The sequence below is a fragment of the Pristiophorus japonicus genome, chromosome 1 (assembly GCF_044704955.1).
Source record: "Pristiophorus japonicus isolate sPriJap1 chromosome 1, sPriJap1.hap1, whole genome shotgun sequence".
In the NCBI taxonomy this organism is placed as follows: Eukaryota; Metazoa; Chordata; class Chondrichthyes; family Pristiophoridae; genus Pristiophorus; species Pristiophorus japonicus.
In genome coordinates, this window is record NC_091977.1 from 322,243,283 (window position 1) to 322,259,644 (window position 16,362).

General features: G+C 44.3%; 1 protein-coding gene across 1 annotated transcript in view; it reads left to right on the forward strand.

Moving 5' to 3' along the window:
• The window catches only part of derl1 (derlin 1), a 30,852-nt gene that overhangs the window by 735 nt on the left and 13,755 nt on the right, over positions 1–16,362 (forward strand). The window contains exon 2 of the mRNA XM_070888737.1: positions 13,106–13,205. Coding sequence (XP_070744838.1) covers positions 13,106–13,205 — 100 coding nt within the window. The remainder of the gene's footprint in view (positions 1–13,105; positions 13,206–16,362) is intronic.

The window sequence follows — 16,362 nt, forward strand, 5'->3', positions numbered from 1 at the left end:
CCTTTCAAATTATATGTGTGTGTATAAGCTACAATGTTGTAGATTGGTCATTGTACTGAGAATATACATTTTAATCCACATCTGTATGTAAATATATTTACATTTAAATATATGTAAAGGATTCATCAGCCGTTGAGTTTGCATGTCACTAGAAAGGATGATGGTTGCACTTTGACTGGGGCTGATTGTGATTCGCTATTATGAATCTAGCTCTTATTTATCACTTGTGCTGCCGTTTTGCAAACTAAATCTGGCAACTTGAATAATTTAGCAATAGATATAGGACATGACATCTAAATTGGGGAAGAGTTGTTTATCTAATGATTGCAAAATATTTTTCCACATCAAGTAAATCCTATTTTCAAGATCCTCTTCATTTTCTATCCCAATTACAAATTACCTTCAAAGGAATTGTAACAGATTTATATAAAAGTTGCATAACTATGCTTTTCATTGCCTGACACAACATTAGTTTAGGGCAGTTAGTACGTTTTACTAATGATTCTTTTATTTAGGGCTAGAAATCACAGTGAGGCTGTACATCCAGCTAAAATATTGCACCACACTGGTGATGCTGTGGCAGTAGAATAACTGCAGCAGTCCTTGCAAATTAATGTGGAGACATCTGTTTGTAAGCAGCATAGTCTATATAGATTCAACTTGTTGGTATGCTTAGCTCTCAATTAAAAAAACAGACTTTCTAAATCCAGTTTTCTTTCCTCCATTTTCGAAATTGTTGACTATGGGTGGGTTCCACAGGTGGCAGCAGCCCTCCTATAGCTTACCTAAGTGGCCATTCTTTATGTGTGGGCCTAGAGTGAGTACTGGTAGACTATTCAACCATGATAAGCATCGTGTTAAGTTTAATTCTGTTGATGTACACCTTTTATGTTACCGGATAACAATCTGGAGTGGGTTCGGTGACTAAATCTTTCCCCTTCTCAACCAGTTTACAATCTATTTGCCATGCCCTTACTGCTGGCCCCCCCACTGAGAACGGCTAATGTGGCACAAACTGGGAATTGAGCCATGGGCCTATCCAGTCTGACCTTTGTAACCAGTGGACACCGCAGGACATTGTGCATTTAATCACAATAACGACATGCGGTTTAGTTCAGGTTAAGTTTCTTTCGGTTTGATTGGGCTTCGGGTTAAATTATTTTTAGTGGTGCCCTCCTAAATGGGAGCTCTTGAGGTACTGATTTCTGTCTGGTAACATTGGGATTCCCGGTGCCACCGTACTGGTCTGATTTATATATCTTTTTTTAAAAAAGTAATGGCCCAATCCCACTCTAGTAATACAGCTCAGCTATCGCTAATCATTGAAAAAGCATTGTGTGAAACAAGTATCATCTGCACGCTGGCACTCTTAATACCTACCACCATACATTCTCAGGTAATTGAGGGGGAATTGGGTAAATCAGTGCTAACATTACTGGCAATCTTATAATTTGCATCAGTATCTTGACATTTATTAAAACTGAGGTTGAAGCTTTCAGAAGTGATCACAGTGTACACTAAATATAAACGTAAAATACATTTCAGATCAAAAGGTTTTTAATGGCTTCAAGAATGAGGGGGGAAAACAGCAATTTGCACAGTTTATGGGTGAGGTACAGCCCATTATCACATGTTTAATCTTATATTAAAACACACTGGAACCAATTGCATTGCAGTGCAATCTTAAGTCGGGCAGTCTTTTAAGGTAGAGCCAGGTCTGTATTATGCGAATTTTTAAAATTGTGGAACTGATAGTTCAGAATCATAGCAATGACAGCTTTGAAACTCCCAGCAACACGTGGTTGGTGAATGAGGTCTGATACAACAGAATCCATACAGTCTTAGGTTGATACTTTAAGGAATTTATTGCAAAAATTGATCATGTGGAACCATTACACTGCCACTCCAAGTAACAGAATCTAGATTATAATATAACTGACTAGAATGTTTATAAATGGACTGGGAGGTTCCTTCCATTACATCATTTAGTATATTCTGTAGCGGAAGTAAATGGATCTCTTGGTAACACTAATTAGCATTTCCCTTAATTACAGCATAGGTATCCCAATAAGGTTGCATTTATTCAGTACATCTATGTTTTTATCTGAGCAGAATTAGTTGTAAACAGTTTCTGAAACTTCAGAAATAATCACTACTAGCAACAGGTCTTGCTCATGGTGAGTCTGAGGAGAGGCTGTTTTATCTGGAACAATATAACCATGCCATGCATAAAACATATATTGGAAACATTTCTAAAATATGTTTTATGCATTACATGGTATAATGTTTAGTGTGCATTTCCCGTGTATAAAGAAACCAAGGAATTCTCCAGGAATGCTAAATATCAGAATGTCTGCAGTATACTAGAAATTGACTCTGAAATCACCTATGTGTACTTTACAGAAACTTAGATTTTTTTTTGCCTTGAAGACAGATGCATCTATACTTTAGCAGCAGACTAATATATTTGCCTTGAATTTGCTGGAATAGGACATCTTACGGCAGCCCCGTTCATTAAACTTTTCCCCTTACCCTTCAGCTTCTTGCAGAATTCTTTCTTGGTGATGGGAGTTTGTGGTTCCGGAATTATATTTTTGAATTGTTCTGTTTAATGAAATATAAATTATTTCTACAGATTTTAATTAAGTGGATTTTATGTTTAAAGTTAAACAGTGTTCTTTCCTTTTCCCCTCAATTTTCTCCTCTCCTCTCCTTTTTAAAAAAAAAGAAAGACTTGGACTTCTGTAGCGCCTTTCATGACCTTAGAATGTCCCAAAATGCTTTACAGCCATTTAAGTACTTTTTTTCCTGACGTGTAGTCACTGTTGTAGGAAACGAGGCAGCCAATTTGTGCACAGCAAGGTCCCACAAACAGCAATTTGTTAAAGACCAGATAATCTGTTTTTAGTGATGTTGGTTAAGGGATACATATTGGCCAGGATACCAGGGAGAACTCCGTTGCTCTTATTCAAATAGTGCCATGGGATCTTTAAATCCATTACTGAGGGAGTGCTGCACTGTTGGAGAAAACGTCAAACCGAGGCCCCGTCTGCGCGCTCGGGTGGATGTAAAAGATCTCATGGCACTGTTTCAAAGAAGAGCAGAGGAGTTCTCCCTGGGGTCCTGAATAATAACCCGGAATTTGCGGTCTGCGGTAAATCAAAGGCATTCGCCACTGGCCCGGAAGAAAGCTGCCCACAAAGATCTTATGATCACTGAGGTGAGATGTTTGCCTTTATTGACGTGTAAGTCAGATCCATATAGAATAGTGGACAATTCCTAATGCGAGCTGCTGTGATGTCACCAAGCTGTCTAAGCGGCCAATCACAATGCCAATTTCTCACAGACAGGGGACCAGGAAATAAAGAAGTTGCTTTTATTCAGACTTTAAAAAAAAATGTTACGGAGAGAAAAACAAAGATTAGGGCGCTCACATGGGAAAAGGCAAACCTGAAATAAATATGAACAAACTTTAAAATATATATATATATATCATTTTGTTTACGTTTCATTAAAAATTTTAATTTTTTTATCATAAAGTAGAAATTTGACAAAAATAGTTTTTCAGGGCCATAACGTTTGTTTATCCGTCAATACGCTGTTAAAACCCCAGTTACACCTAATCGAACAAGATCTAACTTTTAATGGGGTATTTAACAGCAATATTACCATGGAAAAGCCAAAGTTTTTGTCCGTGTCACTGATTTCTCTGATTGCCGGCTATGGGAGTTCCACAGCACAGGCAGTGTCGGAGCAGTGAATGACTGACTACAACTTCAGGATTTCTGCATTAGGATGCACATGCGCTAAATCCTGAAGTTGCGGTCAGTTTTAAAGGGGTAATAACAGCAAACCCTGTTCATTTGCCGTTATTACCCACTGCAAATTCTGTGCCAGTATTTATCCCTCATCACTTTGCTGTTTGTGGGACCTTGTGTGTAGATTGACTGCTACATTTCCTACACACAACAGTGACCACACCTCAAAAATAATTAATTGGCTGTAAAGCGTTTGGGACATCTTGAGGTCGTGAAAGGCGCTGTATAAATTCGTCTTTTTTAAAAGCAACAAAAGGAGCATACAGAAATGAAAAATAAAAATTATAAAGTGAAGAAAGAAAAATATTCAAGGTGGCAAGACAGATAGCCACACTGAGTCAGCAGGACAGTTCTGTTGCAACGATTGGATGCCTCAAAGCCTTGTTAGTGTCAGTATGGATTTCTTGCTGCTATGTTAGTTTAATAGTATTCATCAATGCTCTTTATGCCCCGCTCTTGTGCTCCTTGCATCTGGAAATAAAAGTGCTCAAAGGGTCAGAAGTTGATTTTTGGTGTAGGATATGTTCAACGCTTTGAATTGCTCCTCCTCCTCCTCTCAATTAACCCCCCCATCTCAAAAAATTGAGTAGAATCTGAACACCCCTCCGCAAAAAATGTCATATTCTATTGTGTTCGTATACTAATATAATGCCTCTTGTAGTATTATTAAAGGCAACTTGCTTTTTGTAGGAGTTACCGTGGAGAACAGCATCAGTGTTTTACAGAGCGAGGGAAGAAGAAAAGATGGCAATCAAGTAGCAACAACAACAACTTGTATTTATATAGAGCCTTTAACGTAGTGCAATGTCCCAAGGCGCTTCACAGGAGTGTTAGAAGATAAAAAAGGATAACAACGGGTAAAAAAAGCAGAAAGTCAGGGAGGGGAACAGCCTGGTCAAAGGATTTTAAGGAGGCAGCGGAGCAACAGGTTTATATGCACTTGGCACCATTTTCATTTTGGGTAAATCGTGGAGTGTTGCCATTACATCACATGCCTGTGCAATGGGAAAGCTATATCTCCATATTCAAATGCACGTACGTAGTGCTGCTAATTTATTTTTGCTCATAAAATGCCTGTTGACTGAAAAGAGCTGACGGAATAGTCATTATTTTGCAATACATTGAACTTTTAATCCTGTACAATGAGTAACAATGACATTTGTACTGCTTGTGCAAAGCAAACTGAAAAAAGAAAGTATACTATGCATGATGCAGGCTCGGAATCACAACATCACTCTGCACTATTGTCATTGGTAAGCCAAATGCCTTGGTGAGACACCATTGTTTAAACTCCAGTATAATTGCATTTAAATTTAAATCTAGCTTACATTTTTTATAACTGCTACCAACCCTTGCATTTGGATATATCAACCAAACTTTCACTGTACTGTGAGTGGTGTAATTAACATGTGGATGTCTTGTGTTACTCATGGTAAGTTGGATGAGGAGCTTTATGCATTACATGTTATGATGTATTATTCTGTTGCTAAAGTGAAGCTGTGCCCTTTTAAGACTAGAACGACAAATTAATAAGCAAGCACTGGTGAATTCTGTAGTATATGAAATGATACAATGAACTCTGTACTGTGAGCCAGTGACTAGGTGTAACCTGGTCAGTCCTTAATGGCTTCCAGAAGTGAAGATACAAAGGTGAAGTTTAGGTTATATACTGGGCCCAGCACAAGTGTACCTAAGACCCTAGTGCCCCCTGTTGGTGGGCAGACCTTATGTACATACATTACATCATTTCCCCCCACCACCACCCCCCAGTTCTTGGCACAAGTCCATATTATAAGTTCATACGGTCCGGAGCCCTTCGCTCCCTAGTTGACCGTCTCAGTACAATCCCAGTGCTTTCCGAGTCTCACGACTTGGGGCTAGGCGTTGACCACAGTGGGTTCTTCTGATGGCTGGATGTGAGTTGGTTGGTCGTCTAAGCTTGTGGTGTCTTCTTCCAACTGTTCCGGTTCGTCAGTGTGTCTAAGCTTGATTTGATCAATGTGTTTCCTGCACATCTGCCCATTCTTGAGCTTAACCATATACACCCGGTTACCCTCCTTATCCACAACATTGCCCGGGAGCCACTTGGGCCCTTGACCATGGTTAAGTACATACACTGGGTCATTTACAGATATGTTGCGTGACATTGCGGCGCAGTCGTGATACCACTTCTGGCGTTGAAGTTGAGTTTCGACATGATCGACAAGATCAGGATGGACTTAGAGAGCCTGGTTTTGAGGCCTCTCCATCAATAGTTCCGCAGGTGGGACCCCAGTGAGCGTGTGTGGCCTTGTCCTGTAACTGAGTAGTATGCGTGACAGGCGTGTCTGCAAGGAACCGTGAGTTACGAGTTTCAGGCTCTGCTTGATGGTTTGAACTGCCCACTCCGCTTGACCATTGGACGCAGGTTTGAATGGGGCTGACCTCACGTGTTTTATGTCATTGCATTTCATGAACACTTGAAACTCCAGGCTCGTGAAACATGGTCCATTGTCGCTGACAACGATGTCTGGCAGACCATGTTTGGCAAATGTGGCTCACAGGTTCTCAATGGTGGAAGTGCAAGTGCTGGATGACATGATCACACATTCTATCCATTTGGAGTATGCATCCACCAACACAAAAAAACATTTTACCAAGGAAGGGGCCTGCAAAGTCGATGTGGATTCTACACCACGGTTTGGATGGCCATGACCACAGACTAAGCGGAGCTTCCTTTGGGGCTTTGCTTAACTGCATACAAGTGCTGCACTGATGCACGCATGAGTCTAAGTCCGAGTCAATGCCAGGCCACCAAACATGGGACCTGGCGATGGCCTTCATCATGACAACACCGGGATGCATACTATGTAATTCCCGTGCAAATCTCGCCCTGCCTTTCTTGGGCATTACAACACGATTACCTCACGGTAAACAGTCGGACTGGATGGAAAGCCCATCTTTGCGACAGCTGTACGGTTTGGTTTCATCACCAATTTCCTTGGGGATGGTCAACCAGTCCCCATTAAGAACAGAACGTTTTACAACCGATAGTCGGATCTTGGCTATTCCAGGTCTTAACTTGTTGAGCAGTGACAGGCGACCCTTCATTGTCATGGATGCCTTTGAGAATGAGTAGCTCTGCGGGCATTGGCGTTTCCACCTCCGGTGTGGGCAGCGGTAACCGGCTCAATGCGTCAGCACAGTTGTCGGTGCCTCGTCTATGGCAAATGACACAATCATAGGCAGACAATGTCAGCGCCCACCTCTGGATGCGGGATGACGCGTTGGTATTGATACCTTTTATGTTCCGAGAACAATGATATAAGCGGCTTGTGATCGGTTTCCAGCTCGAAGCGAAGCCCAAACAGGTCAGGGTGCATTTTTTTAACCCCATAAACACATGCTAAAGCCTCTTTCTCTACCATGCCATTGGCTCTTTCTGCCTTGGACAGGCTTCCAGATGCGTATGCAGCGGGTTGTAGTTTGCCTGACTCATTGGCTTGCTGGAATACATAGCCGACCCCATGGGACGACGTATCACAGGTCAAAACTAGATGCTTGCATGGGTCATACAGTACCAGTAGTTTGTGGGAACACAACAGATTTCTAGCTTTCTCAAAGGCTCTGGCTTCAAGTTCACCCTACACCCAGTCGTCTCCTTTCCTGAGCAGCTTGTGTAAAGGCTCTAATACTGTGCTCAATTTGGGTAAGAAGTTACCAAAGTAGTTGAGAAGACCCAGGAACTAATGCAGCTCCGTCACATTCTGGGTACTGGGTGCATTTTTGATGGCCTCTGTAGGCCTGATTCTGCCTGCAGCAATCTTTCGTCCAAGGAATTCGATCACTGGTGCCATGAAAACGCACTTCGAACGCTTCAACCTGAGTCCCACTTTGTCCAGACGACGCAGAACCTCTTCCAGATTGTGCAGGTGCTCGGCGGTGTCACGACCTGTGACTAGGATGTCATCTTGGAATACCACGGTCCTGGGGATGGTTTTCATAAGGCTCTCCATGTTTCTCTGAAATATGGCTGCCGCCGAACGAATGCCAAAAGGGCACCTGTTGTAAATCAACAGTCGTTGTGAGTGTTGATGCATGTACATTTTCTTGATGATTCACCCAGTTCCTGTGTCATGTAGGCAGACGTTAGATTCAATTTGGTGAAAGATTTTCCCCCAGCTAGCGTTGCAAACAGGTCAGTAGCGGGTACTGATCTTGTTTCGAAACTCAATTGATCGTGACCTTGTCTCCACAAGTCCTGACCGTGCCGTCGCTATTTAACACCGGAACAATGGGGCTGGTCCATTCATTAAATTCGACCGGTGAGATGACCTCCTCGCATTGTAGCCTATCCAATTCGAGCTCGACCTTTTCTCTCATCATGTGCGGGACCGCCCTGGCTTTGTGATGGATGGGCCTGAGCCTAGGTGAATCTACACCTTGGCTCCCTTGAAGTTGCCAAGTCCCGATTCAAACAGTAAGGGAAATTTGCTCAGCACTTGAGTACACAAATCATCATCCGCTGATGACAAAGCTTTGATATTGTACCATTTCCATTTTATTTTCTCGAGCCAACTCCTGCCGAATAATAATGGGCCATTGCCCGGGATAATCCATAACGGTAGATCATGAACTGCTCCCTCGTACGGCACTCTTACTGCTGCCCTACCGATCACTGGTATAAGCTCTTTGGTGTAGGTACGCAACTTCGCATTTATCGGACTCAGCTTGGGTTTCTCTGCCTTGGTCTCCCGCAGCTTTTCGAAAGCCCTCTGGCTCATTATCGATTGACTCACACCCGTGTCTAATTCCATGGATAGTGGCGCGCCGTTTAATTTTACCTCCATCATTATCGGTTGGCTCTTTGTTAGGACCGCATGTACGCTATACACTTCCTCCTCTGAGCTCTCAAATGCTTCGGGCAGCATCGTCAGATCCACGCTAAATTGATCATCATCCACGTGGTGTGTCCCAGCTCGCTTGCTCTGCTGTGGACACGTCCGCTGAAGATGCCCCGTCTTCGCACACCCTCTGCATACATACTGCCTGAAGCGGCACTGATGGGGTCGGTGATTGCCCCCGCATTGAGCTCGGATTTGGGCCTGATGACGGGCTTTGTGTGGCTCCCGTTCTCGCATACGCAGTCGGGTAGGCCTTCGATGGTGAACTTTGAGCGGCTCCCGGTCTTGCAGACGCAGTTGAGTAGGCCCTGCCGGCCGTTGATTCAATTTTGTACACAGTACTTGCCATGGAGTTCCTGTTTTGTCGCGATATCTGCTTAATGCTTTTCTGCATGGACATGCAAGCCTGGGCGATGGTGATGACCTTGCTGAGGTCCGGCGTCTCTGGAGACAGCAGCTTCATTAAGATTGCCTCGTGGTTGACCCCGATCACGAAAAAGTCACGCAGCATGTCTTCCAACGCGGGCCCAAATTTGCAAGGCCCTGCAAGATGTCTCGGGTCGGCAACAAATGTCACTACATTCTGGCCTTCTGGACGAACGTGCGTATAGTAGTGATATCTGGATATGAGGATTCCTTCCATGGGTTTAAGGTGTTCCCGAACTAGAGCATAGGTATTTGTAATTCTTTTCTGTAGGAAGAGTGGGTGAGAGCAGATTCTAGATGAGTGCATAGATCATGGGGTCACAGACGGTGAGAAGAACTGCTCTGTGTCTCTCTGGATCCTTGTCTTTGTTTAGGTCGTTTGCCACGAAATACTGGTCAGGAAATGTCCCCAATCCTCTCTCATTGAATCTCTCGAGAATTCCAACAGTACTTAATCGTGCTGTGCTTGCCATACTTTTGCATGGGTTCATATTTGCCTCGTCACCAGTTGTGGTGTATGAAATGATACAATGAACTCTGTAGTGTGAGCCAGTGATTAGGTGTAACCTGGTCAGTCTTTAATGGCTTCCAGAAGTGAAGATACAAAGGTGAAGTTCAGGTTATATACCGGACCCAGCATGAGTTTACCTCTGACCCTAGGACCTCCGACGGTAGTGCCCCTTGTTGGTGGGCAGACCTTGTGTACATACATTACAAATTAATTCAAAGGTTATTGCTATTCCGGCTGTTGATCAGGTTGCAGGTATTGTGACTCTGGTATTTTCTATTCCTGGAGATTTTTTCTATACATTCCAAATGACAGCCTTTGCTCCTTTGCATTTTTTGAAAGTGTGACACAGACAGGTTGTGATAGTGTATGCTAGACATGCACCTGAATTTGCGGTTGGCAGCATAGCTAAAGAGTACGCTGCTGACATCCAAACAAAATCCGCACTTGCCTCGTGTGAACCCCCCCCTCTTGTGAAGTTGTTCTCAACCGGTGCAGCATAGTGGCCCACGGATCCCAGGGGGCAGTGTTGTGCGCATGCAAACCTGGGACCACATGAAACGGTGCTCCTTTCACTTCCTCTTAGCCAATCAGAAAACGGAGGAGTTTGCTGATTTGCCCACAGCTCATTTTATATAATTTAGCAGCCAGAAATGCTATTTTATTCGTAAATTAAGATCATTGCAATAGTATTTAATACACAAACCAAGATTAGAATACACAAGCCTATCATTACAATCTCCTCTATTAGATTAACTAAGTTTTGATTAATTTAAAGCGTCTAAAATTGAGAGTTTAAATGTCTGATAACATGAGGAAATCATGAAAGTGAATTAAATCCTATCGAAATAGAAGTTGGGAAATCATTAAAGCAAAACTAAAAAGGCTTTTGGGCAGCAAAGACGGTGATACAAAATGGCCATATTCAGTTTAAGTTTGTATCCGCTCAGACACAAACAGTGCCGCACTGTAGCATAAACTAATACAATTTTCTCATTTACACCCCCCCCCCCTCCCCCTTACGCTGTACAGCAGGCTTCGAAGTGCTCCTTCCAGCAGTCCCTGACTGCCTCGGTGTCCTTGATGAGTGTTTCCCTGTTCTTGGCCAGCAGTGGAGTGGGGCCTTGGGTGTTTGGCCCGTGGGTGGCCTTGTCTGCGATGAAGAATCCTCGCACATTATGGTTGTTGGCCAGCTGCTGTATCTCCTGTGTTTTCTCCATCCACCACCTGTTCTGTCCTCAATCGAGACTCTGCCTTTGACTCGAGTGTTCTTGACTCCATCCTACAGCATGCTACCCGCCACCACCTCAGTGAGACCCCAACACTGCACGAGGTAGAAAAAGCCAAAAGACAGCTTAAAAACAAAGTTACGAATGCGGACGGAATCCCTGCTGAGGCATTGAAGTATGGCGGAGAGGCACTGCTGGCGTGAATACACAACCTCATCTCTCATCTGGAGGGAGGAGAACATACTGGGGGATCTCAGAGATGCCGTAATCGTGACCATCTTTAGAAAAAGGGAACAAGTCTGACTGCGGCAACTACAGAGGAATCTCCCTGCTATCAGCCACCGGGAAGGTCGTCGCTAGAGTCCTCCTCAACCGACTTCTTCCCGTGGCCGAGGAGCTCCTCTCGGAGTCACAGTGCGGATTTCGTCCCCTACGGGGCACAATTGACATGATTTTTCCAGCGTGATAGCTGCAGGAAAAATGCAGTGAACAGCGCCAGCTCTTATACATGGCCTTCTTCGACCTTACAAAGGCCTTTGACACTGTCAACCGCGAGGGTCTATGGAGCGTCTTCCATTTCGGATGCCCCCAAATGTTTGTCACCATCCTCCGCCTGCTCCACGACGACATGCAGGCCGTGATCCTGACCAATGGATCCATCACAGACCCAATCCACGTCTGGACCGAGGTCAAACAGGGCTGTGTCATCGCCCCAACCCTCTTCTCAGTCTTTCTCGCCGCCATGCTCCACCTCACAGTCAACAAGTTCCCCGCTGGAGTGCAACTAAACTACAGAACCAGTGGGAACCTGTTCAATCTGCGCTGTCTCCAGGCCAGATGCAAGACCACCCCAACCTCTGTCGTCGAGCTACAGTATTCGGACGACGCCTGCGTCTGCGCACATACACCGGCTGAACTCCAGGACATAGTCAACGTATTTACTGAGGCGTATGAAAGCATAGGCCTTACGCTAAACATTAGTAAGACAAAGGTCCTCCACCAGCCTGTCCTCACCGCACAGCACTGTCCCCCAGTCATCAAGATTCACGCTGCGGCCCTGGACAACGTGGACCATTTCCCACATCTCGGGAGCCTCTTATCAACAAGAGCAGACATCGACGACGAGATCCAACACCGCCTCCAGTGCGCCAGTGCAGCCTTCGGCCGCCTGAGGAAGAGAGTGTTTGAAGACCAGGCCCTCAAAACTGCCACCAAGCTCATGGTCTACAGGGCTGTAATAATACCTGCCCTCCTGTATGGCTCAGACATGAAACATGTACAGTAGACACCTCAAGTTGATGGAGAAATATCACCAGCGATGTCTCCGCAAGATCCTACAAATCCCCTGGGAGCCAGGCGCACCAACATCAGCGTCCTCATTCAGGCTAACATCCCCAGCCTTGAAGCACTGACCACACTTGATCAGCTCCGCTGGGCAGGCCACATAGTCCGCATGTCAGACACGAGACTCCCAAAGCAAATGCTCTACTCTGAGCTCCTTCACGGCAAACGAGCCAAAGGTGGGCAGCGGAAACGCTACAAGGACACCCTCAAAGACTCTCTGATAAAGTGTAACATCCCCACTGACACCTGAGAGTCCCTAGCCCAAGACCGCCCTAAGTAGAGGAAGTGCATCCAAGAGGGCGTTGAGCACCTCGAGTCTCATCGCCAAGAGCATGCAGAAATCAAGCGCAGGCAGCGGAAAGAGCGTGTGGCAAACCAGTTCCACCCACCCCTTCCCTCAACGACTATCTGTCCCACCTGTGACCGAGTCTGTGGCTCTCGTATTGGACAGTTAAGCCACCAAAGAACTCACTTCAGGAGTGGAAGCAAGTCTTCCTCGATTCCGAGGGACTGCCTATGATGATGATGATGATGACAACAGACTCCTGCACTTGTTTGTTCCAGACGTAAAAACTTTCAGTGTAATTGATGCACATTAGGTGGGCAATTACCCCCACATTTCTCCAGCACGTTGATTTGAATGAGTGGGTGAAACATGCAGCGAAGCCGATGGGCAGTCGGAAATTGACAGATCGCATGTTCATGCAGAAATCCCGAATCTGCGGTCAATTTCAAAGGCGGTATGGCGGCATACTTTGAAAGTACAATGTCATACCAACTGCAAATTCAGGGCCACTATTTTTGTCATAAATATTGTGTATAGTTTGTTTGTTGTCTTGCTATACTGATGGTCTTGTGTGAAGTTAATGAACAACCAATCTTGTTTTTTGCATACAGATATGGAGACCTATAACCGCATGCTTGTTTTACCCAATGGGATTCCATTACTTGATTCAGCTCTACTTCCTGTATTCATATTCCTCCAGCTTGGAACGAGGTATGTTTCCACTGTGTGTTTGCACTGGATCCAGTGAGTGCGTACTTAATCTTTCAAAGCATTTATACAGAAAAATTATGTAAAAATTTAAATGACAATACTATTACAGGAGTTTGGCTAAAGTAAAAGTAGATGCCCTTGCTAAAATTGACAATTTTAAAAAGCATATTTAAAAAAAAATCTTTGGAATAAAGTATTTTACTCACAGGCTTTCATATTCTTAAAGGGGCAACATTGCTGTTAAATAATGCCTCAGAAACTAAAGTTTGTTACATAGGCATGGGACACAACTATGCAATTCACATTTCAAAACATCATTGTGTTTGATGTTAGTCTGCTATATTTGTCACAGCTCTTCTATTTAGAAGGATATACTTGCCTTGGAGGTGGTGCAACGAAGGTTCACTAAATTGAGTCCTGGGATGAGAGGGTTGTCCTGAGGAGAGATTGAGTAGATTGGACCTTTGGAGTTTAGAAGAATGACAGGTGATCTAATTGAAACCTAAGATTCTGAGGGGGATTGACAGGGTTGATACTGAGAGGTTGTTTCCCTTGGCTGGTGAGTCTAGAACTAAGGGGCACAGTCTCAGAATAAGATAATTTAAGACTGAGATGAGGATGCATTTCTTCACGGGGGGTTGTGAATCTTTGGAATTCTCTACCCCAGATAACTGGATGCTCAGTCGTTGAGTATATTCATTGGATATATTCAAGAGGGAGTTAGATATGGCCCTTATGGCTAAAGGGATCAAGGGGTATGGAGAGAAAGCAGGAAAGGGGTACTGAGGGAATGATCAGCCATGATCATATTGAATGGTGGTGCAGGCTCGAAGGGCCGAATGACCTACTCCTGCACCTATTTTCTATGTTTCTATGTTTCAAGGCTGAGATGGATTGATTTTTGGACTTTAGGGGAATTAAGGGATATGGGGATCGGGGAGGGAAAAGTGGACTTGAGGTAGGAGATCAGCCATAATATTAAATGGAGCAGGCTCGAGGGGCCGTACTCCTCCTATTTCTTAGTTTCTTATGTACCTTCTCCCTGCAAAACTGCAGCCATTCAAATCCCTCACAGTCTCTTAATAAACCTGAATATGAACTGAGATTACATTTTTGCTGAACATTGAAAATCGTTAACCTGTTTTCTTTTCTACAAAGCCACAAAGCATTTTTAACTATTGCCAAATTGGAGAATAATGAGCAAACATGGAAAAACCTCCTACAGCTGGTGTTGTGGGAGGACTATCCTTGGGAATGAAATGGGATTTGTGTTATCCTGTTCGAATTGTCAGTTTAATGAAGGGAGCTCAGAATTGCAAGCTGCGGGTGTACAGTGCCTGACGTGGGGGCATTTTACCCTGACGATGTCTAGACGGGAGACAAAACCAATGCCTGTGCTTTGAGTTTGTGAAATCAGCTGGATTTACAATGTAAGGTGACCTAATGAAACAGGAAGTGGAAAAGAAACCTGGCCACCGCCAGTGTTCCCTGTGAGCTGCGCTTTGTTTTGCGCGGCCTGTTTCTTTTAATGCGTGGTCCCTTTAAATTTCTGCGCATGTGCGGAATTCACAATGGAAAACATAGAAACATAGAAAATAGGTGCAGGAGTAGGCCATTCGGTCCTTCGAGCCTGCACTACCATTCAATATGATCATGCAACTTCAGTACCCCATTCCTGCTTTCTCTCCATACCCCTTGAACCCTTTAGCCGTAAAGTCCACATCTAACTCCCTTTTGAATTTATCTAATGAACTGGCCTCAACAACTTTCTGTGGTAGAGAATTCCACAGGTTCACAATTCTCTGAATGAAGAAGTTTCTCCTCATCTCGGTCCTAAATGGCTTACCCCTTATTCTTAGACTGTGACCCCTGGTTCTGGACTTCCCCAACATCGGGAACATTCTTTCTGCATCTAACCTGTCCAATCCCGTCAGAATTTTATACGTTTCTATGAGATCCCCTCTCATTCTTCTAAATTCCAGTGAATATAAGCCTAGTCGATCCAGTCTTTCTTCATATGTCAGTCCTGCCATCCCGGGAATCAGTCTGGTGAATCTTCACTGCACTCCCACTAGCAAGAATATCCTTCCTCAGATTAGGAGACCAAAACTGCACACAATACTCAAGGCGTGGTCTCACCAAAACCCTGTACAACTGCAGTAAGACCTCCCTGCTCTTATACTCAAATCCCTTCGCTATGAAGGCCAGCATGCCATTTGCTTTCTTTACTGCCTGCTGTACCTGCATGTCTACCTTCAATGACTGATGTACCATAATAGCCAGGTCTCGTTGCACCTCCCCTTTTATTAATGTCACCATTCAGATAATCTGCCTTCCTGTTTTTGCCACCAAAGTGGATAACCTCACATTTATCCACATTTTACTGCATCTGCCATACATTTGCCCATTCACCTAACCTGTCCAAGTCCCCCCTGCAGCCTCCTAGCATCCTCCTCGCAGCTCGCACTGCCACCCAGCTTAGTGTCATCTGCAAACTTGGAGATATTACATTCAATTCCTTCGTCTAAATCATTAATGTATATTGTAAATAGCTGGGGTCCCAGCACTGAACCTGCAGCACCCCACTAGTCACTGCCTGCCATTCTGAGAAGGACCCATTTATACCAACTCTCTGCTTCCTGTCTGCCAACCAGTTCTCTATCCACATCAATACATTACCCCCAATACCATTTGCTTTAATTTTGCACACTAATTTCTTGTGGGACCTTGTCAAAAGCCTTTTGAAAGTCAAAATACACCACATCCACTGGTTCTCCCTTATCCACTCTAGAAACATAGAAACATAGAAACATAGAAAATAGGTGCAGGAGCAGGCCATTCAGCCCTTCTAGCCTGCACCGCCATTCAATGAGTTCATGGCTGAACATGAAACTTCAGTACCCCCTTCCTGCTTTCTCGCCATAACCCTTGATCCCCCGAGTAGTAAGGACTTCATCTAACTCCCTTTTGAATATATTTAGTGAATTGGCCTCAACTACTTTCTGTGGTAGAGAATTCCACAGGTTCACCACTCTCTGGGTGAAGAAGTTTCTCCTCATCTCGGTCCTAAATGGCTTACCCCTTATCCTCAGACTGTGACCCCTGGTTCTGGACTTCCCCAACATTGGGAACATTCTTTCTGCATCTAACCTGTCTA